The 22,396-nt window shown below is 42.8% G+C and overlaps 1 protein-coding gene across 1 annotated transcript; it reads right to left on the bottom strand.

The window, feature by feature from the left end:
- Nucleotides 1–1,445: 1,445 nt before the first annotated feature.
- LOC104627054 (xaa-Pro dipeptidase-like) lies at nt 1,446–21,689 on the bottom strand (the record flags this gene model as incomplete). The annotated part of the gene is made up of 3 exons (XM_010295154.1): nt 1,446–1,825; nt 10,102–10,293; nt 21,505–21,689. Coding segments are annotated over 3 exons (527 nt in total), but the record flags the coding sequence as incomplete, so codon positions are not given.
- Nucleotides 21,690–22,396: the final 707 nt, after the last annotated feature.

The raw sequence follows: 22,396 nt of genomic DNA, 5'->3' as shown, positions 1-22,396 counted from the left end.
TGCCAAGCAACCTTTAAAAAAATGTAAATAGGCTCATTTGTTAATAAAGTGACATTAAACATAAGGAGCGAAGTCCCCTGGATTCTTTCACAATGTGTTTCTTCAGTCTCCAACACGCAGTTTCCTATTTAGCAATGGGTCACCAAGCTGTTTTGAATAAAGAGCAGGTTCTCATCACACAGATCAACCCAATTAGCCAAAAGAGCTCTCTGTAGAGCAACATATTTGACAATTTTTAAGGAAATTATTTCAGACCTAAATCTAGTCCCAGGTGGGGGGCACAAAGACAGCAACACCATCCAAGTCCATGTTGTGTTGTACGCCCCATGTAAGACGGGCACTTGCAGACACCCAGAAGCTCACAGTTAGTCCCACTGCCTGCATGCCAGCTCCAGGATGTGAGCAACAGAACCCAGAGATCAAGTCAGCCGATTCCTTCACAGTGGGAAAATCCACATCTGGCAAATGGTAAGACCCAGAAAGGCCCTGATGTCCTGCTGTGACTTCAGTTCCCCCTGACACAGCAGAGGGATGTTCTGAACTGGCTCTCCAGGCAAACTGCGCAAGAGAGCCTGAAAACTGATCAGGAATTTTGATGTGTCCAGAAAGTGAGCAAGATTATTTTTATGTAGTTACAGCAACTAGTGCTATTTTACAATGCAAGATATGTATTTATTCTCCTGCAGGCTGATGAACACCTACAGTAAAGAAAGGCTTCTCTGGGTAATGTAAATCTTGCATGAATGGAAAATAATTTTATCATTATTAATATGTTTGTGGTGTATCCAAATAAAACTTACACAATTTCATTCTGAACCAACTAACACCGGACGGTTACTGTGTGATTCTGCACAGCATATGCTGCTGAATGACCCTGCGCCCTGCAGCAAAGATACTCCCTTCTTGCAATTTCTAAGGCTTGTAACACCACAGCAATCTGGGTTTTTAAGGAAAAAATAGATGGACAAATCCAATAAGCATTGGGCTGTGTGTGAAGGATCAGTACACCCACTAGCCAGAGCAGAAAAATCTGGCTAATGAAGGGTCAAAGTCTCCAGAGCACAAATTGGTAGAAAGCTCAGGTAAAGAAGCAGGAACGGGTGCAGAAAACCATAATGAACACAAAGCTGTGAGTATAAATGATGCCAAGGATGAATTTTAATAAAAATTTGGTTCTGCTTACTCCATCGACACTGAAATAAGATCCATAAGAAAACTATAAAGTGTCATTATGTCCACTGAGAACTGCTGATTTTTCTTCTGCTTTTTGCAATACTTGTGATGAAGTTTAAAAAAGGACTTAGATTGCTACAATTTCTGACAGCATTCAGATAATCCATTTTGTATTTTAAAGAGTCCCTATCATCAAAATTCAAATTTAATTGCAAGATATGTCTGAACTGAGATTTGACAGAAGTATAAGCCCCACCAATAATGCAGCAGGGTTATTCAGGTGGCACTTGGTAAACTGCTGATTGCAAGTAGCAGCATTTGAGTTGGGCGGATACCAAGTGCTGAAGACTTCTACCTTCATTTTTAATGAATGAATCATTGCAACTAATAGCCTGCCTGCCTCTCTTGCTGTTAAGAATTGGACACATTTTATTTTATATGGTGCAGCATTAAATCACATCGATGACTGATTGGTGTGAGACAGTAAGTATCATCCCGAAGATTACTGCTTTTGGCTGGAGAGGCAGTCAAATGACTTGGCACTGCTTTGGCCTTCTGCCATGAAAGCCTCTATTTCTTCAACGGTACGTGGGACACACGTTAGCAGCTCCATTCCACTGGCTGTCACTGCGATGTCGTCCTCGATCCGGACCTGTTACAGAGAACACGCGGTTACCAAGGTATTCCAGCTGGGGATGAGAAGCACATCAGGCAGCGGGAGCACAAGGCACATTTCAGTCAGTGGTGTTGATGCAACACCAGGCAGAGCAACATTCCGCGAGCACCAGAATCGCCCAGCACCACCAGCACCGCGGTGCAGAGCTCTGTAGGGTCCAATCCTCCTCGGGCTGCGGGCTCCTGCCACCCTCCTGGGATCACACGAGCTCCATGGTGAGCCCTGGCAGAGCAGCCCCACAGGAGGTGGTTGGCCCCACAGGTGACTCAGGTGGTGCCTCTGCCATGTCAGGTGCACCAGGGACAGGCTGGGCCAGATGCTGCATCAGTGAGCTCACGCTGCATAATTACATGGGGCCCGTAAGTCTCAACCCTCTGACATCAGCAGCAGCAAAAGGAACTTTTTCCCCTGAATTGCCTCCAGCCCTGCTAGTGCGCGGCTTGCAAGGGACAGGTTCAACAGCAGTGCCTACTGATGCCTGAAGTGCCTGTTCTCGGAGCAGTGCTCTTGCTGAGCTGCAGTTAGCTACTTGTTGCACATTACATTCTCTTTTCTCTAAACATAGTATGCTTTCAAAGGAGGCAGTGCAACATGAAATAGCTTGTAGCTGATATTCAAAACACTGAATTTTGAGCTGATGAGGAAGTCCCTTTAGCAGGTGAGATGTTCCTATTAAAATACAATCACTACATTTCATATCATGCAAAGAAGAAACAGGTCCTCTCAGTTTTTCAGCTCTTGTTCTGTTAAACTGAAAAGTATGCACCATTTCTGTTTGACTCTCATCTCTTCTTACCAGTAAATATGCCTACACAGTTTTTTCCCATTATCTTATCAGAAAAATGTTAGTAAGTTGCTAAGCTGCAATAAAAGCCATTTTAAGTAAGGTGTAAATCCAAGAGAACACAAACTCTGGGGATTCCCACCTTACAGTTGCTTTAATTGTTTCTGACCTCTTGACATTTTCAGCTAAAAATAAAGCTGGTTAACATTTGTACTTCTGATTGCAAAATAATCCATTTATTCAAACAAAATGAGTCATCCAGTCCTTATTAAACCGTTTAATGATGTCTTTGCCAGATTATTTCTTTTACTTGGTATCAAGTTAAGTGTATTATGAAGCAGAATTAAACAAACAGACTCGATGGAGTTCACACATTTGATTTGGGCAGCTGTAAATTTGAAAACCGTGAGGCTCTTCACACTTGGTGTGCCTGAAAGGCCGGTGCCTCGCTGCGGAAGAGGAAATCAGCGACACACTGAACAACTCTATGCACTTGGAACAGATTTCACCAGGGTGGGTTTTTTGATTCATGACTTTGAATTTGGCCAAATTTGAGCAGAAAATAAGCCAAGGATTCATCAAGATGGTTGCACTGCATCTAAAGGTGAATCGTCCACTCCACCTCGCAGCAGCCCCCGACATCTGTCCTGATGGCTCTCAGGCCCAGGCACAGCCTGCCTGGGTGGACCAGCCCGTGCGGAAAACCTGCTGGTACCAGGTGAGCCCTGCAAAAGTGCCAGAATCCAGGGGACAGATCTAGTGATATGGCAGAAGCCAAAGCATCATGTTGGCAAGCACACCAGTGCAAATGGAGCTGGGCACAGCGTTGATGTGGAAAGTAAAAATGTTAGTTATTAAGTCCGAGAGCAGAGGAGAGGCTGGCCAAAGCTAGAGCTGAACCCTGCCTATAGAGAGAGCCTCTTCCCGAGCACCACTGGCTTCACAAAGCTTCACCTGCTTGAGCTGAAATTCCCCAATGTACCCGCTACAGAGAAATATCAGCCACGATTCATCTGCTTAGCCAGTAAGATTAGCAAATCTCCCTCTCCTCAACCAAAAAAACCCCAAAGGTTGGTGTTTTCCAGTGGTGTGTCTTATGCTTTCACCAATACTTTGGCACTCTCAGAGTACAGACTGACTTGAAAGCAGAGCAGATGAAAGCCAGACTAAGAGATGTCACAAGGTGTTTGCCAATGCTGTGTCCTATCTACGTCATAAGTGAAAATCAGGATGGGAAAAAAGCTGGAAAATGGACCTAGAGTGATGAAAAGAGCTGGGGGAAGGAAGATACTGCAAGGTGAGACAGGATTGACAAATAACAGCCGCAGAGGTAAAATTCTGGAACGGTTGGAGCCTAGAAACGGGCAATTCTGCAATGGGATGAAGGGACAAAGAGAGATGAGGCTGGCTAAGGAGTCCAGAAAGGAAGATCTCTGTGGAGGTGGGAAGCAAGAGACCCTGAATGAGGAAAGCACAGGGTGGGCTGGAGCCCATCAGTTTGGAGTGCCACACACAGTAACTCATCGTACCACAGAAAGATTGTAAGGGATCATATAATCAATCCACAGCTGTGGATAGCTGTGGGAAGTGGGAGAGCCAGCACCGTCTCACCAGCCTGCTCACTGTCAGCAACTACAAATGGTCTACAGGATGTAGCTGGAGGTGCACAGACCCACCACTCTCATGGAGTCTCACCCATTACTCCTAGGAAAGCCCAGCTCTTTCTCCAGGATTTAACTGTTCCTCTGCCTGGATGAATCTAACCTGAAATGGGTGCTTGCTGTAAGAGAGAACACAAACTTCCCAATCTCAGTGCACATTATTCCTTTGCTTAAAAGCAACACAAGTGCAGAGGAGCACAGGTTCTCAAGGGGGAGGCAATTTTTGCATTTGCTCTTCTCACCCTCTATGCTTCACCCTGAGCTTAAACTCAGCAACAGCAAGCAGCAGCTTCAGAGGACCTGCAAAACCTTCCTACAGGAGAACCCGGCATTTAGTCTTGTCTTCTGTCCAAATGGACAAAAGATGCTGGATCTGCCTGGCAAAGCTCACTGGCTTGGGACTGCCTTTCCCAATGGGGGACAGTGGTTATGAAACTTGCTCTCAGAGCTGTCCCCGTTTGCAGGCTCCTTGTTCAACAGTGCTGCTTGTTTCAGGGCTACAGAGTGCTTTGGAATCGGACACGGCTTAAAGGAACAGCAAACCGAGGTGTGAGGTTCACTGTACCAGCAGCTTTTAGGGCGCTTTGCTTTTTCAGTGTGAAATGGCATGGTTCAAAAAGCACTCTGAATGCCAGGACCGTCTCTAAAATGCCTTTTTCTTATCAAGGGTAGTGGCATGATCTGTCTAGATAGACCTGATTGCACAACTGCCCAACGCCAGCAACAGACCATCACGTGGCTCGACTCAATGTACCCAACTCTGCCCCAAAGCAGGGCTGTGCGGGCATAGCCAAGGACAGCACAGCAGTTAAATACCAAGGCTGCTGTCAGCTATATATACAGCCTCGCACTTTGTCCTGACTTACTAATAGTCATGCTCCCCAGAGTCTCCTGTGTTATATTCCAAGGGAAGGGGGTTGTAGCACTCATTCATTTCTTTTGGATGATGATATGTATAAAAGGCTTTTGAGAATCAAGAAACAATTTTTGCCAATTAAATAGTCCAGATTTGCATGATGACAGATCCCAGATGTGATTAAAAAAGACCACTGGTGACATATCTCACTTTTTTTAATCTATTGAGCATTTGTTTGATTGTGGCTGTGGAAAGCAGCAATACTACCACTGCAAGAACTTAGAGCAGGAGAGTTGCCTGGGAAATGACGGCAGGATGTGGACCACACATGCTACCCCACAAAGTAAATTAGCACATGTGCTTCTGTCCGGCTGAAGGATCCACGTCTCTGTTTTCATAGCTGACATCCTACAGCGGCAGATGCATGTAGCCAAGGGGGCTTATTTTGACTCAGCCATCAACTCACCAGTAATTTTTAATAGAGCAAACTTACCATGAGCAGGGTTCAACTTCTGTATTTCAGGGGCACTGGTTAGGAGATAGAGCTGCCCTTACGTCAAACCCAGGGTAGGCAGGTACGCTGCAGGGCTGGGGAAGGCACTTTACTGTTCCCGTGTTATATGAAGTGGCAATGCCAAGACATTTTCTATAGAGGCCAACAGGCTCTGTGCTACAACAGTGACTCTTTCTTATCCCGTGCTACCAGTCTTCCCTCTTCTTATGCACAAGGAAGTCCTCATGTCAGGCACACTTTATTTTAAAGGTCCACGTATAAATATTTTATAATAGAAGATCAAGATTAGTAGGGTGAGGCCATGTAATTTATTAGATTAACAGATACAGCTGGAAAAAGAAGCTTCACCACACAGTCCCTTCATCCAGACTCAAGAAGAAGCAATAAACTATAAGCTAAATACAGGTTAGAAACAACTGCTCTGACTTTAACCCGATGATGTTAATTAGACAAGAGAAAAAGGTTAAAGAAGGTTTATAAGGAACTAGTCGCTGGTTTTGGGTTGCCTATAACTATCACTTCTCCTACAAGAACTGTAAAGCAAGCTATGTATTTCATTATGACAACTGTTATTCTATGAAAACTTTAAAAAAAAAATGCTGCGTAGCATTGTTACTGCTGCATAATATGAAATGTTAAAAAGCAGATGAGCTTGATAACGTTTATTGCCTAGTAAACTATTTCATTCCACAACACACGTTCACCATAAACCCAAAAGCAGAGCTCAACCTTCTGAAAAATAAAAATCAGGACAGAGACAACTGCATGGCTCTGTGAACCAAAGGTAGAAGCAATTAAATATCCTGCTTTTTATTTGGTTTAACATTTGTTACTTCCCTGATTAAGGGAAGTACTATTGTTTTGAAAAATATTGTAATATTAGCAAATCTTCAAGGTCCTGGGCTTTATAAATCTATTTAACTTTTAAATGGAAAAAAAAAAAGATCTGCAAATGAAATAATGTATTCAACATTTATCTGTCTCTGAGCATTTTCTCTAAGTTGCATGGAGTTTTCATATATTAAGTCTACTGCTAGTTCTACAAATCCTGGGGTAAAATAAAGCCTGAACAGAGACTGAATAAGGCCAAAAAAAGATTGAACAGTTTTACTGGTCTTTGAGAAAACATCATATGAACTACATGAATCGGTAATCAGCTTATGAAGAATGGAAATGTCAAACCCTACAGGGCAGCACTTGCAGTCGGCACTTCCCTTCCCTGAGGAATCGGCTGCTGTTCCTGAGCAATATACACAACCGTACACACACCCCTCCATTCACACACCTATCTTTATTTATGAAAGCGGCACGGGCAGAGTCCAGGCAGAGCAGGGGTGCCCTGGGACGGGCACTGCGCCAGCACCCGACGGCAGCCCTTGCCCCACAGAATTTAAGACCTCGGTAGATTGGTCCTTAGTTTTGCAGACGGAGAACTGAAGCACGTGTGACTGAGCAACTTCCCAAAACTGGCTGAGGAAGCTTGTGAAGGACTAAACTCAACGGCTGCCAAGTAAAGAGTTTAGGGCTTCAGACAGGGCAGCCGGTGCTCTCAGAAGCAGGTCCCCTAGCAGAACTCCTTGCCTCCTCCAGAGCGATCTGTACGTGACCCGGAACAGCTCTCGTTTGGTAAAAGCCCAAATTACAAGCTCCCTGCAGCAGTGACAGCCACGAAGCCTGGGTGCCTGTGTTAGAGGGACGCAGGGAGGCCGGGCTGCTGGCGGACCCATCCGGCGCGCGCGGGAGCACATGCCCCGCACGCCGGCCGCAACGCAGGGCGGGCGAAGGGAAACCTTGTGCTGTCTCTCATTCTTTCCTGCTCTTGCAGCGTTTACAGTCTCTTTATGGTTAATGCTGGGCACCGTGAATTACAATAAATGGCTACAAGTCTTGCCCTTTTTGGCACAGCAAAAGAACTTCTGTTCTCAATGTAGCGACTTGTCACAGTCAGGAAAATTATCCAAAGCCCAAAAAAGACATGAATTCAAGGTGAATTCATTAAAATCCACAAATCCCTTGTGCGGACAGCCTTACTCAGAATTACAGTGGTGTTACTTTGGTTAATATAAGTGCATTTTTGAAGTGAATTAAACGAAACCAAATTAAGAACATTTTAATTAGTGCTGAGCTCTGCAGAGGGAAATGGATTACTTATTTCCTTTTGTAGAATGTATTTTTCTTTTAAACATAGAGGAAGATTGGACCAGCTGTAGTAAGCTCTTTAGCTAGAACTGACACCAATACTAACCCCTGTACTATTAATACTTGTCAATAAAAGCACTGGGCATCACAAGATCTTTTTTAATCACATAGAGAGAAAGTTTTCTGACATGCTTTTGAGAGAAATACTCACTCATCTTGAATAAACTAGAATGAACTGGCATGCAGATAACTAAGCTCACTACACAGCAAAAATTGTGCCTTATATTTATGCAGAATCAAGTCAGAATTTGAAAGATGGAAAAATTAATTTTGATTGCATTATAATTCAGCTTTTGTGTAGAAATCAGAAATATTCGGATGTACTTCAGTCTCAGATTTTATTTCCATTCTTCTCCTGGACAACATCAAGTGACAACATCTGGCTCAGGGTACGTGTGTATTACTATTTTTTTCTAAGTAAAATGTATTGTTCACAGGGGGATCGGAGATTTAGATTTTTGCTCAATCGCTTTTGGGCAGCTCTCCCTTTGAGCAAAGTTTGTTGGCTAGTTCTCCTTACAAGTCATCATTACAGGAAGCTAAGCAAAAAACCAGAGAGAAAGTTAGACTTTTGTTTGAAACCTCTGGAACAAAAGTGCCTGATCCAGCAACTTATTACCCAGGTAAAGATCCTGTGCTGTCACTCCTATTCCAAGCAAACACAGGCAGAAAGTGAGCCACGTGCGTACCTCAAGCTGCAGAGCTGGAGTGGGCATTTACAGCAAGTCATGGAAAAACTGGAGGGGGCTTTACTGAGCATTTCCAGAGAAAGCTCACCAGGAATCAATTCAACTGCTGAAAAACTCCCACAGAGTGTTTACAAGGAAAGCAAAGACAGTTAAACCTGTTTTCGTTGCGGTGTCAAGCTACACAAGCGCATTACTGCGTTTCTTTAAAATATGCTTCAGCGTGCGGCGCCATATAGAACATGCTCACGGTTAGAAAATGCAGAGTTAGCTGCCTTTCGTTCATCAGTATCTCAGTCGGCTGGCTGGCAAGTCTTGATAAAGAAACAACACAGAGACAGATAACAACCCAAACCTCAGCAGTGAATTAAATACCTGCGAGGGTAAAGTCCCGCGTCTCTCGATAAGGCTGCACACACGTCGTATGGGGAGCCTCCACGGGCGGCTGCCCAGGAGCCCGGCTGACTCACACGACTGGTGATGGCACACACAGCTTTTCTGTCGGGGCTGGTGGTTCAAAGCCAGCTCAGACCAAGAGCGTTAGAGTAATTACCCTCTCATGGCTGGCGTACAGTGATGAATTAGTCGATGGCAGCGGCAGACAATTCCTAATGAGTGACTTTTCATACCAGAAAATCACTGCTGTTGCCAGTGATTGTTAGCCGTGTTGAGACTTAGCAGAAAAGCCATGAGGAGGACGGGGCATTGCAGCTGCCTGCTCTATCTTCTCTGTGCATGAATACGGAAGCTTGGAGAACAATGTGGCACCCTTCAAACGCTCACCCCGCTAAAAAGAAAACCCACTGGAAGCCACTGCGACTGCTAAATGCTCAGTGAGGGTGGTGGCTTTGAATGGGACATGTGCCCTGGCGAGCATGAAGAAACAAGGCCCCTCCACTTGCACAGCAGCTGCCTGTATGGGAACGATCGCCCAGATCACAGCTACCACCCGGGTCATCCAACCTTCCTGCGTGTACACTGCTGCCTAAGCCTGCAGTGGGATACCTTGAGCATGAGCGCTCCTGAAGACCACTGGCCATTCCCTTGGAAAACAGGGAAGGCTTTACATTCACAAGTTTCACTCCGTTCTGGCAATAGTCCAGTAAGAGCAGTTACTGCCATTTTTCTCTACTGCCTCCCTGATGTAAAGAGCATCAGGCTCTTCTGCCCTGGGAGGGAGCACCGAACTGTGCTGCTGTCAAGGACGCTAACTCTGGAATAAGGCTCACAGTCTCATATTCCATAACACAGATGTTTGACACATTAGACAAAACACCTACCTGGCAAGTCACTGTACAGTGCCGACAGAAGGAATTTCAATCAATGAAAAAATATGTGTCTCTCGTTAATTAGATATCACAAGTATAAAACAGCATTTAAAAATAAGAACAAGCCAGTTTGTCTGCAGGGTCAAATGGCCCAAAGTGCTGCTTCAGGAGCAGCCTTATGTGCAATACATTGCAACTTCCAAAACAGTTCTTCTCAAGTACCTACTAAAGGCAAACAAAAAGAAAACCAATTTCAGAAAACCATCTGGTTAAGAATTACTCACCCCCCCAAATCCTCTAAAGCGCTGCAGGACGTCATTGTTGATGAAACAGGACTGTGCAGGATCACGGAGAGCTTGGTCCAAGAGATGGTCGATGAAGTAGATGCCCGGCTCGATGGTCAGCACCATGCCCTGCTCCAGGCTGCGGGCGGTGCGCAGGCTCCTGAGTCCCGGCAGGTCAATGCGCTCCACTCCCTGCAGAAGAAGCACCGGTTCTGATGGACAGAACAGCAACCCGTGGCTGACCTTTTATCAAGACCCTCCTATGCTGACTGCTCCATAAGACACCCAAAATACAAAAAATAATTGGGAAGTAGAGGAATGAAACCGTGCTACACAGTTACACCTCTCTCATCAGTCCCTCGTTTACCTTTCAAATACAGTGCTGACCAGCTTTCAACTCGACACACAAACTGTTTTTTGCACCACATAAATCCTGGCTTTGAATATGCTTGGCACTGTTACTCTCTACCTTGGTACTGCACTACGGAGAAAAAATAATTACTGGCACTGTGTCTTTTTATACCCTCCCTTGCAAAGTACAATATTTTAAGCAATGTGCAAATCTTGAGATGCCCCCTCCACGTCATAGCAGAAATAGCTGAACTATGCAGCAGAGAACAATTTCTCCAAGGATATGCAAATGCTTATTCTCACTGTATGTTATTAAAATTACACATTTATGATCTTGATTCAGGAGCAATGAGTCTACACATGACCTCATAAAAGCAGCCCATTTAAAACTAAACTTTTGTCAGATTCAGACTTTCAGGCAACATGGTGCTGACTGATATTATTAAAAACTAAGTCAAAACAAGTCCTGACTAGCAAAACATTCTCTTCTTCCCAAAAGCTGGTACAGTAAAATGATATATGAGGACGTGCTTAGTCAAGGAATTAGAAACACTGCAAAGACTAGTTCAGGATATTAATTTTCTTCCCCCAAATGTGCCAGATATTGCAACATCGGGAATAAATATACCTCAATCCCATTAGCTTTTTGAAAATTCTTTGCAACTGTAGCAAAATTTCATCAACAAAATATCATGAAGACCAGCAACCAGCTCACAGGCTGGCTGACCTGCAAACACGTACACACACTTCACCTGTGAACTTTTCTGCTCCAGTAAGTCAGAGGTTAACGGGTCTGCAAGACCAAGGCGTTACTTATTTGGTCTCCAGGTAGCATGCCCCAGCCGGCTGGCTGAAGTCACAGTGATTTTCCTTGCCGGCAGAAGGGGCGACTCCCTTCAGCATCGCTGGCAGCGCGACCGGGATCACCAGGATGAGCCATCCCCGTTCTCCAGGACAAAGCCCACTGCCCCGCGCTACCCTCGGTGCCAGGCAGCCGGCGCAGCACGTCCCGGCACGGCTGCGCGGCCGCGTTGCTGTCACGGCGATGCAGGGGGGCGGAGGGAGGCAGGGGCATACCCTGCAGATTAGCCATGTTTCCGTCTCACTGAATCACTCCCTCTGCAAAGTGTTTATAGCCCCGCAGTACTGTTTGCTCCTGAGCTCCACTTTCAGTTCAGAGAAAGCCTATTTCACAGAAACCCGGCTTGCAACAGCCACTCAGCAGTGTTTGTTTTATTCTCACTGGTCACCCAAGCGATACTGGCGCTGCTTTTTTCTCTTTGCAGAGCTTCTGTTCCAATGTACGGCATCTTACAGCAGCCAAGATTTTCAGAGCTGACCAGCCTGGACATTCGCGGGTAGGCTTGCCCATTTTTCGGAGACACAGAGCATTTGCAGTTCTCGGTGCCCTCACAAACCAGCGAGTGTATCCTGGCCATTTTCACGGTGTATTCAATGCATTTTATTTCGTATGTTTGATCTGAATTTTGCAGAGCATTATATGACACTAAAATAAGAAAACATGATTCTGTTTTACTGAGGCTAGGCAACAAGAATACTCTGATATTAAGCAAGGCACTTTGCATTTATATTCTTATCAAAACCCAAAGAGAATCAATATATTTCTGAACTTGAAACAATAACTGCACTGAAACGGAGCCATTTTTCTTTCTGCTGCTGCCCCATGGGGTTTGGCATCTCACACATTCATTGTAATGCGTAAAGGAAATGAGGGCATCCAATCTTGTGGATTAATCTCTCCATGAGCTGTAAACAATTAGATTAGTGTCTGGACCTTTTGGTGTCTTGCCAACTATCTATCGGCTGCTTTACAACAAACAACCCATGTTTGGCTTTTAAGTACACTTCTCTTCAATTCTACTTGTAAATGCCTTTTCTGAGGCAGTCAATCCAAGACAGATGCTAGAAAGATGAATGTGCAGCGAGGAAAACAATGGCAAACATCCTCTGAAGGCAGCCCTGGTACAGCATAGGCATTTTTTTGCCTTTTCTTAAAACAAAAATGAGGTTTAACACCAGGTGTGAAGATCGACCCTCGATGCCCACTTCAGATATCTCTGTACAGCCATTAAAGCAAGGCGCAGACATTTTGTCTGGACTGCTCGCAGCCTGATTCTGCTTTTGGTACTTCCTGCAAGAAGCTAATAACACGATTACAATCCAGGAGCAAGACCCGGGGATTCACGTTTGGAAACCTCCTCCAGAAGCGCAGGTCCCCTGGGGTGTCAGCAATGCCGGGAGGGCCCCTGAGGCACCTGAATACTCCTGCTCACCCAAAAGTAAAGTTTTAACTCCTCTAGAAGGAATTCACAAACTCTTTTTTATATTCCCCCCATCCTATCTCAACTCTAAGTTGTGTCAGCTCTTGGTTTCATCTCCAGATCTTTGGATTTTACAGGCACTGAAGTAACTGTGTAAATGGCAGCAGCTACATCTCTTCCATGAAAGCATCTCTAACGGGCTTTCGGAGAAAGGGTAACACTGCTCAGCTTTTCCAAGACAGCAAGCAGAACACCAGTGGGTAGGCTTGTGGCAAGGAAGACCTACAGTCCCTTTTAACAGAGGCTCACAAGGTGTTCACCAAGAGATGCGTGAAATGGATGAAGAGAGCACCAGGTTCTGGCTATTGGGTGTACGTGGCCATGCATACCCTGAGAAGAGGGCAGCCCCAGTCCAACTTGCTGCCAGGCTGAAGGACAACGTGAGCTGGGACAGGGAATGAGCAGAGTGGGGAAGGTGACCAAGCTGGGGAAATGACAAAATGCCTTCTTCTGAGAACAGTGCTGGATTAAAATATACATCAGGCTATGGCTTCAGCATCCCGAGTGACATCTGATCTCTGGGCACTTGTGACCATGGTAGCCACCATGGCCATCACATCCAGGGGCTGAGAGTTCTCAGTTCTCAGTTTGCTTTGGTTGTTTATAAAAACTAGGACAAGCTGAGGACTTTTTTAACGACTTAACACCACCACCCCAATCAGAAGATGACAGGTCTGAAACAAGGACATTGCCGTTTTCCACCAAGCCAAACCCTGTTGGGAGCAAAGCCTCGCACTGTCATCCATCAGTATGAATGTTCTGCCATTAATGGATTTTCTTCTTTGTGAGGAGGAAACTTCCCTGTATTTTGCAGCAAAACAACTAACACCTTGTTTTCAACAATAACCATGTTGTTGTTTTGTAGTTAGATGAAATTAAGAGTAAAAGATGTGAATGCTGGCACAGCAGCTGTGTGGATATCTGTTTCTACTACTGTTATATCCTGGAGGCCTGGCCATGGAGCAGGACTCTGTTGCACTCAGTGCTGTACAACTGTAAAGCATAAGCTGGTAATTTGCCTCAAGAAGTGTAGAGAATGATCTAGAAAATAGTAACACCTAGGCATCTAAAAAGATACTCCCAGTGAAATTCTGGGAAAACTACTTTTTGAACAACTGTTTATTTTCCTGTATATTGCAACAACAGACTATATCCGAAATTGTTTTCTAAGACTGACTTTATTTGGAGGTTCTGCTCACATTTTAAAATTGAGACACTCCCCCCACAGTAAGCACAGATGTATGACACTGTCATTTGTGACTGTACTCCTGCCAAGAACATCAGATTCCAATTAATGGTTCATGTAAGGTAACAAAAAACAGCATGTCTAGGCAATAAGGACTGTCAAGGGAGCAAGAGAATTATTATGTAAACTGCTTTCATTACTATGTAAGCAAAATAAAAGTTCAAATTAAGTGTGCAGAAATATAAAATATAGATCTATTTTTGGAATAAGCAGGGAATTAGGAAGTATGAAAATATGCCTATCCCCCAGAAAAGTGGTTGTGGAAGACTAGAAGTTGCAATATCCCTGTCAGTATAAGGACAAATTACTGCCTGCTCCTAAGAAACTCAACGGTTAACGGGGGTATATGTTGCTTTTTCCATGGAAAAACTGCAAGGTGCATCATGCTGGATCTTGTCCCATAGACCAGCTATCAGGCAAACTGATCGGAAGCAGAAATAGCTCCAGGCCCACACAGGCGAGCTTGATCTTGGGTCGGTCTTTGGATTAGGACAGAATAAAATCACAGGTGATGTCTCTGTGCTGGCTGGTCATCAATTATTCTTTATCATGGCAAAAAAAAAGGACGGGAAATGTTATATTTTTCTAATATCCCACAGTATCCTTTGCAGAAAATGTGCAAGTTTTTTTTACAGGGCCATGACACTAGCTAGGGATGCACAAGTGCAGACATGCCAGGACACCCTCCTGAACCCTGAAACCAGGGCCTGCAACGCTTAGTTGGCATCACCCAAAGTTTCCTCAAGCCAGCAATGGCAGCAAAGCACGGCCACAGCAGAGATCACCAAAGCTATTCGTAACTGCAAATACTGAACCACAGTAAAAGACTCATGTAGCGACACAAACTAGTTTCTATTATTTTCCAGCTAAATCATCACAGAACTTTTTTGAGCCTGACAAACAGACTATCCCAGTTGGACCACATCCAACACAGCGAAGTCCTAACCATCTTATCAAGTGCAATCAAGTATTTAAATTAGTCAGGAGATTAACATTATATTTAGATTACATGAAATCAACACTAAAGTGAAATCTCAGCTCTTTCACTCTTCCCTGTTCTCCCACTGCGTATGCCCAACTTCTAATTAGCTCATTTGTTGTAAAAAGAACAGAGCCCTGTGCGGCTAATAAAATAAAAGTCTTGAATTCCCTTTCACTTGTCTCCTGGTCCCTTCTCTCCAAACCCTTGTTTCTCTTGCTGAGTGCTACTAATGAAGATTAGTTTATTCAAGCTATCCTGCTTTTTTCCAACAGCCTGAGCTGCCTATAGTCACCTGAAGGAACTGCTGTCAGTCCTGCCTTTGAAATCAGCAGCACGTTACAGGAGAACATGCCCCAAGCATCACATACCACTTGTGGCGTTTGCAAGTCAAAGCTTCCATTTCTGCAGGAGAATCTAATTACTAGCTGGAGCTTTTGGGACACAGCTCAAAGTTAGTATTGGCAGAATGGGGGGCACACGATGTTTAACTGGCTATTTGTATTTGAAACTTTTTTGTCTTTTCCTAGGTATTAACTGTGGTACCAGGTTTAAGCTGCCTCCTAAGCGTTCCTGATGCCGGGAATGAGGAAGAATTGCCTGCCACTTACTCAAGGTACTGCTGCCTGCTCTGAGTCAGATAGAGATGAATCTCAATCCACCACTACAGCATGGTTCTGAGCATAACTTCCCATGTCATTTTTGCTTCCTGATCCTCAAATGCCACCAAGCTCCACTGCTATCGTAATGGAAATAATAAAACATACAGATTATATTTTTTTCTTTTTTCTCAAAACCTAACTGTGGGGGGAAAAAAAGAGATAGCACATAGTAAAATTCACCAAGCTGACAACTACAACATAAACCTGGAAGATGAGAAGACTATTTAGCTACAGAATTCGTAAGACATCAGATAAAGCATTGCAAAAGCTACCAGCAACACTGTTTTAAAATGAGATCAATGACAAGCACCGTTTAAAATCTAATGGACAGGTTTTCTTGTGACACACAGAAAGCATAAACAGGCGATGGCCTTAAATGGAAGGGCTTTTGTGACCTTTTGATACTAATATTAGTGGAAATTGCATAGCAAATCCCCTAAAGTATACCTATGATACTTTTTATACTTTACTTTTACATATAATTGAAAGCAGAACTCTACTATCTTGGTTTTTCTCTCCTCCTGTGCCTAGAATGAATTGTTCAAAAACACACAAGCTCTGTTAGTCTCTGCTAAAATTTCAGAAAGATTTGGACAATAAATATTCAGATAAAAACTCTCTTAGCACACAAAGTCTTTTGCAACAAACTTCAACAAAGTAAAACAATCATAAGCAAGTATCTCCTTCAAAAAAATTAACCAGAACTAATGAAACCCAAACCAGGCAACAAAAAAACCCCAAGTACGTGACACTTTCTTTCTCAGAGGAGGAGGGAAACCCTGTGGTACGACAGGGCATGGGCTGCACCATGGCACTGCACTGACACAGCACCTGAGCCTTCCCTCCTCTTCTGCCTCTGCTCAAGTCCCAAGCTCCCATAAACACTCAAACTCCAGCATCAGTCCTCACACGGAAACTGATCACAATTTTTCTGAGCACATATAAGATGCCGAGCAGGGTAAGCAGATCTATTAACCTAAGTCTGGAAGGGTTTAAAATCCCACAGGAGAATCTTATGCTGTTGGAAACTTTCCTGGTTGGTGTTCAACTTGACAGATAACTATAAGCACCATGGGTTTCAGTGCTGCTCTGCATGGAAACGCTGTAGAATTGAAAGTCTTCACCGATTTGTTTCTTACCTGCACTCTGCCTGCTCAATGGCCCACACAACCATACGGCTCTGCTATGCAGGAATTCAAAGAATCAAAAAGAAAGTGATTCAAGGGGACCCCATGAAGCAGCAGCAGCGGTTTTTTTCTCCTAATCTTTGCTCAAGATGTACAATTGCTTACAAGAACCAAACCTAGAGCTAAAACTGGTGAAAGGCCCTTTTACTCCTTGCTCATATAGGCGCCTACCATACAGGTTGTTTCATGTTTGCAGGTCCTGGGTATGCACACCAGAACAAGGCTTTGCAAGGTTATGACCAAGTGAAGCAATTTGCATCACTGGGGCTCTACATAACAGCTTTAGGCTCCTTGGTAAATTCGCCTCATCCCCTGCTTCTTAAAGGAAAAAACATTAATGCATCATTTGCAATGCTAACCACAAAAAAAATGAAATCTTCTGCTTCAGCATAAAGTAGGATACATAAGGAAAATAATTTTTGCCAGAACAAGAAAGGGAACAAGATTATTCCTGTATTCTCTAGTAGGTTTGGTGACCTAAATCCCCAGACAGTCATCTGGGATCCAGGAGCAAGCTTTCTGTTAGAGCCAGACACAGCTTGTACACCCTTCTGAGCAGCAGAGATGTTCCCCAAGCATACACAGTAATGGAAGGACATGGATAACTCCAGGATCAAAACAAACCTCTAACCTTAATTTGCTGATGCAGAATAGCGATGAAAGGATCAGCTTTTCATGAGAATAGAGAACTGAATTAAAACTTTAAACTAAGGTAAATCTTATAATTTTAAAAGACAAAACAAAATGAAACTCAATTCACAAGATGTTAAAATCACAGTAGTTATTAACCTAACTTAAATTAACTGCCTTATTATTATAGAAAGTCATCAAATGTACTTAGCATTCTTTAGAGCCTTACAGTCAATTAATATAACATGAAATTGAATCAACTCAAGCATCTAGAGACACAGAACCTAGATTTAAATGAAAACTTCAGCCCCATCTACCTCAGGGTCTGAAAATTTGGGATCACCTACCACATTTTCTCCATTGCAACAGGCACAAACCCTCATTTATATCCCATATCGAATTTACCCAGAATAGAGTGTGGGAAAACCATCTCCATGATTAAATTTTACAGCTGAAGCTAAGCCCAGTGGATTTTTCACCCTTTGAAGCTAGCTCTGTCTGACTGAGGGCCAGATTTTCTGAAGTGATTAGTACCACTGGGGCCGAATTTTCAGAACTGCTCAAGTTGTAGTTAGACCCTTAAAAGAAGCAGACACATTTTCAAAGATGTGTTCGATGCTCGGTTTCCCCATGAGGAAAACCACGGTACACTGCAGGAGACCCGATTCCCCCAAGAGCTCTTGACTGCCGAGTACTTCTGAAAATCAGGACATTTACTTACGTGCTTCAGTGGGAAATACTGGTGGTTACGGTCTTTCAAAAATCTTGCCCTAAACATAGTTGCTAAGCCGCATTTATTGCTGGCCAAAACCAATTATTCTTTATCATGGCAAAAAAAAAGGACGGGAAATGTTATATTTTTCTAATATCCCAGAGTATCCTTTGCAGAAAATGTGCAATTTTTTTTTACAGTGTTTGTCAGAGGAAGAAAGTGCTTGTTCAACACTGCCCGTGAAAGCAGCTTACTGGAAAAGATGAAAACTTATTATTGCCAATTTTGAAAAAAGAAATCTTTGGCTACTAATGAATAACTAATCTAAGCTAACAATGTCTGGAAATAGTTTTTTTGGAACACACAAAACTTTGTGACGGATAAAAATTAGGAAATTAAAGCTTATTGTATTATTCCAAATGTAACTGTTTACACTTGAGGAAAAATAATGGAATAATATCCATTTGGAAAGTTTTTATTTTTAAAAAATCCTTTGTAATACTCCCAGAAATTCCCTCAGCCAAAAGCAAATAACTCGCTTCTTAACCAGCTAGAAAAAAAGAGCATGATACTACAGGCATGGGCTTAGTGTACAATAAACACACAAATGGCTTTATGAAAATCCTTGTGAAAATCTTGCTAGCTGGTAAACATTTAAAACACACCAAAAATCATTCCACAGTGTACTAGATGTCTTCAAAATGTGTTTTCTCATGAAACAATGAGATGCAGACAAAAAGCCTTCTCCCATTTAATACAAACCCATATCGCACTGACACGAGGTGCCCAGTTGCTCATGTTCGGATTTACCTGGGGAAAACCACGTCCCCTGAAGCCTTCCAGTGCTGCCCCGGCACCGCAGCCCTACAGCTCCCTCCTGCCGCGGGCAGGGACCATGCCTCCCATTAGAGCTTCAAGCCCAGAGAAGCCTAATGAAGTTCATGCCATCGACAAGCTTTTGATGTGGGTTTTCCACCATCAGGTGCTCTGACGCTCAGGTACCTCACCTTAGTCAAACGACCCAATATAAGGAACTTCATGCTTTGGGTCAGAGAGAAGTAACGGGTCTAACAGAGAAGGAATTAATGCCGCAGAGAGAGTTTAAAGCGGCTGCCCCTTCTGCAGAACCCCAAATCCATTATTTTTCAAACTGAGCTGATGCCCCACCTCTATCTACATACACAAATGCAAATTCCAGACTTTATCTATTTGTTTGCGAGCTTACGTACATGCTTCTCCCATATTCAGGAAAACTGCTATTTAGCATTGGATTTTGAAAGTAAATTAGCCATGCAAACATTCTTAATGTAAGAATGCAGTTGCATGTCAACACAAACAAATAATTTTAGTATTTGCAGCTATATAATTATCAATCTGCATAGAGCTCTGGTATTTTTGCACACGTTAAGTATGAAAGTGGAGAGCCTAACACATTTGACAATACAATCCCTACACCCATTTTTATCTACAACAGATAAAACCAGATTTTGCTCTTTCAAAACTATGGATAGATTGGTCTGCTTTCAGAAGAATGACCCTTAAATTATATAATACACCGGATAATTAACTGTTATAAATTTGGTCATATATAAATAGAAGTTAGTTAAAAAACCTAATTCTGTAGCTCATATGCCACACTACTCAAACCTGCTGAGAGATAGAAGCTGTATAAGATCTGTTGTTCCATACTTCCACAAAATCAGTTCTAGAAATCTCCCTTGAAATTAAGGTACCTGCTCTAACTTTCAAAGCATACGGTTTCCAAGTAAAAACCAAGCATGGCACTTTTCACTCTCACATTTCTTCTCACTTGTTCCTAAAATTTAGTTATCTCTTTACCAAGTCTTTAACATGTGCTCAGGTTCACATAAGTCCACCAAATTCAGTCAGCTTATTCACAATACAAGCCAAAACAATCTAAGCAAAGGCGTGCAACATCAGGGTCCTGGATTTTGAAGTCCATGAACTCTCCAAGTTACTACATCCCTTGTGCTTTGCTGAATACATCTATTTTTGCACAGAGAGAACGTACCTGGCAGGAAACATCCATCCTTTCTGTGTTAGCTAGTGAAGAGACCTTACAATCATAATAGAGTTGCTTTTGATTTTTGTTTCATTTTTGTTACATGTAAGTTTATTAGATGATTCCAATACATCGTCATCACAGTACTGTGTCTCAACAATAATTATACTGTGAATATGAGTACACCCTCATAATACTATATACCGTTTCTTCCCTGTCTGCAAAAGTGAATCCAGCAATAGGAGCTGTTACATAGCTTGTCCACCCAACATGAACAAGCTTCAAGGTAAACCTTACCTAGAAAGTTTTTAGTTGCTTTATCTGGTTCTTGTAAAAGAACATCTTAAAGAGAGAAGGAAAATGATCCATTTTCATATTGTATTATTGAAAACCCTTAAACAGTTAGCCTCAAATAACCAAAACATAACACACAAAAAAATTCTTCTGAAGTCTTTCTGAAGCTGCTGTAAACTTCCTTTCTTTATTCAAACCTTAAGTTCAATTCCCCTTAGAGATTATTTTTTTTTGTAGTATCATTGCAAACGTCTTACCATTCACTGGTTACAGAATTTTACCCATTCTGCTTTCAGACCACAGTCATGAACCATCATGTTAATTCAAGGAAAAAGGTAGTAATTCTGTGTTTTCTGCAGAAACTCAGAATACAAGAGGTTATGCTTTCACATTTGTAAAGACTGGAAAACTTGATGGATTTTTTCTTTTTATTCTCATTCCAGGGCAACTCATCTACACTGGTGTCCATGTTGACACTGGAGATCAAAGTTCAAGACAGGAATATGAGCCAGCTTGTCTCCATATGACATAGCCATCGGGATTTACTAGCCCAGGTGCAGCAGTGGGATCCCACAGCTGTCTCACATCGGGAATGGAGCAAGTGAGTCTTCCCACTACAGGTATCAGGCAGACTGCCATGCTCTCTGCCACAGCATAGGGTATGCTTGAGTAATATACGCTACAGTTGTGCCTCATGGAGGAACAACACAATGTATGTAGAAACTGAACACATTAAGAATCCCTGAAGGGCAGCATGGGCTGGCTTCTTCCCACAAGCAATTTATGTTTTAATGAATTAATAGTTTCCCTTAAAGTAAACTGCATAAAATATCACATCCAGAAAAGACACACTTAAAGGCATATCTGCTCCACCTCTGAGAAGATGCAACCAGCTAATCATGCATAAACTAAGAGAAATGCTGATCGAATTGAGAGGGGTTAATCTGCAAGGCAGTTGAGAATGGACTAACACTAACCTCTGGGTAGCCTCCAACGTCATGCACATCAATTCCAAGTAGATGTCCAAGTCCGTGTGGCATAAATATTGCACCCAGATGAACCTTCACCATGTCATCTACATTGCCTTTCAGAATGCCAATTTTAGTCAACTCCTCCAGATGGACTCTGTCAGCCAGACGGTGCATATCAGGCCAGGCGACCCCTTAGAGAGCAGAAACAAGCAGCTGAGTTAACTATTGCTAAAAGTTTTTAAAGACTACTTTCAAAAAGCAGATGTAACACATGTGCCCTTTGTTTATATAAAACACAAAGGTGGAAAGAGCACCTACATTAGCACAAAAATACTTTAAACAAGACAAAATTATCTTAACATGCATGCGAAGGACACAAAACTACAAACAAGGGAAACAGCAGCACCTTATAATCCAGGATCCACATGAAAAAATGTTAAGACACTGTAAGCATATCTTTGCAGATGCAAATATATCAGTGAGCTTTCTAAAAGAGTATCAGCTGTAAAATGCAGTTATTTAAAATATTACTATCCTATTATTTTCAATAGCTATCATACCCATTTAGAACATTTGAGATGGACAGTACTTTTCTACGTACATAGAAGATTTAAAGCCCACATCTTTCTGGCAAAGGCACTCTCCAGAAATTAATGATTCCCTTGTGTTAATGGGCTGTGTAAAACACAAGTCCTCTAATACACGTACTGAAAAAGCATTACAAAATACTGTTGGTTGACTAGCGACAGAGTGCCAGGATACATTAGATTTCTATTATTTTGGTATAGGATACAATTTTGTTTGACAAACTGCTGTGGGGAGGAGGGAGGAAGAAAGCAGCTCTTTTGTTAGTAACACAGTACTGTCTTAATTAGTTCACCATGGCTTTGAGTCATCA

The sequence above is a fragment of the Phaethon lepturus genome, unplaced genomic scaffold (genome assembly GCF_000687285.1).
Source record: "Phaethon lepturus isolate BGI_N335 unplaced genomic scaffold, ASM68728v1 scaffold53500, whole genome shotgun sequence".
Classification (NCBI taxonomy): domain Eukaryota; kingdom Metazoa; phylum Chordata; class Aves; order Phaethontiformes; family Phaethontidae; genus Phaethon; species Phaethon lepturus.
The sequence above is the reverse complement of the archived record's forward strand: the minus strand, read 5'-3'. Positions and strand labels throughout refer to the sequence as shown.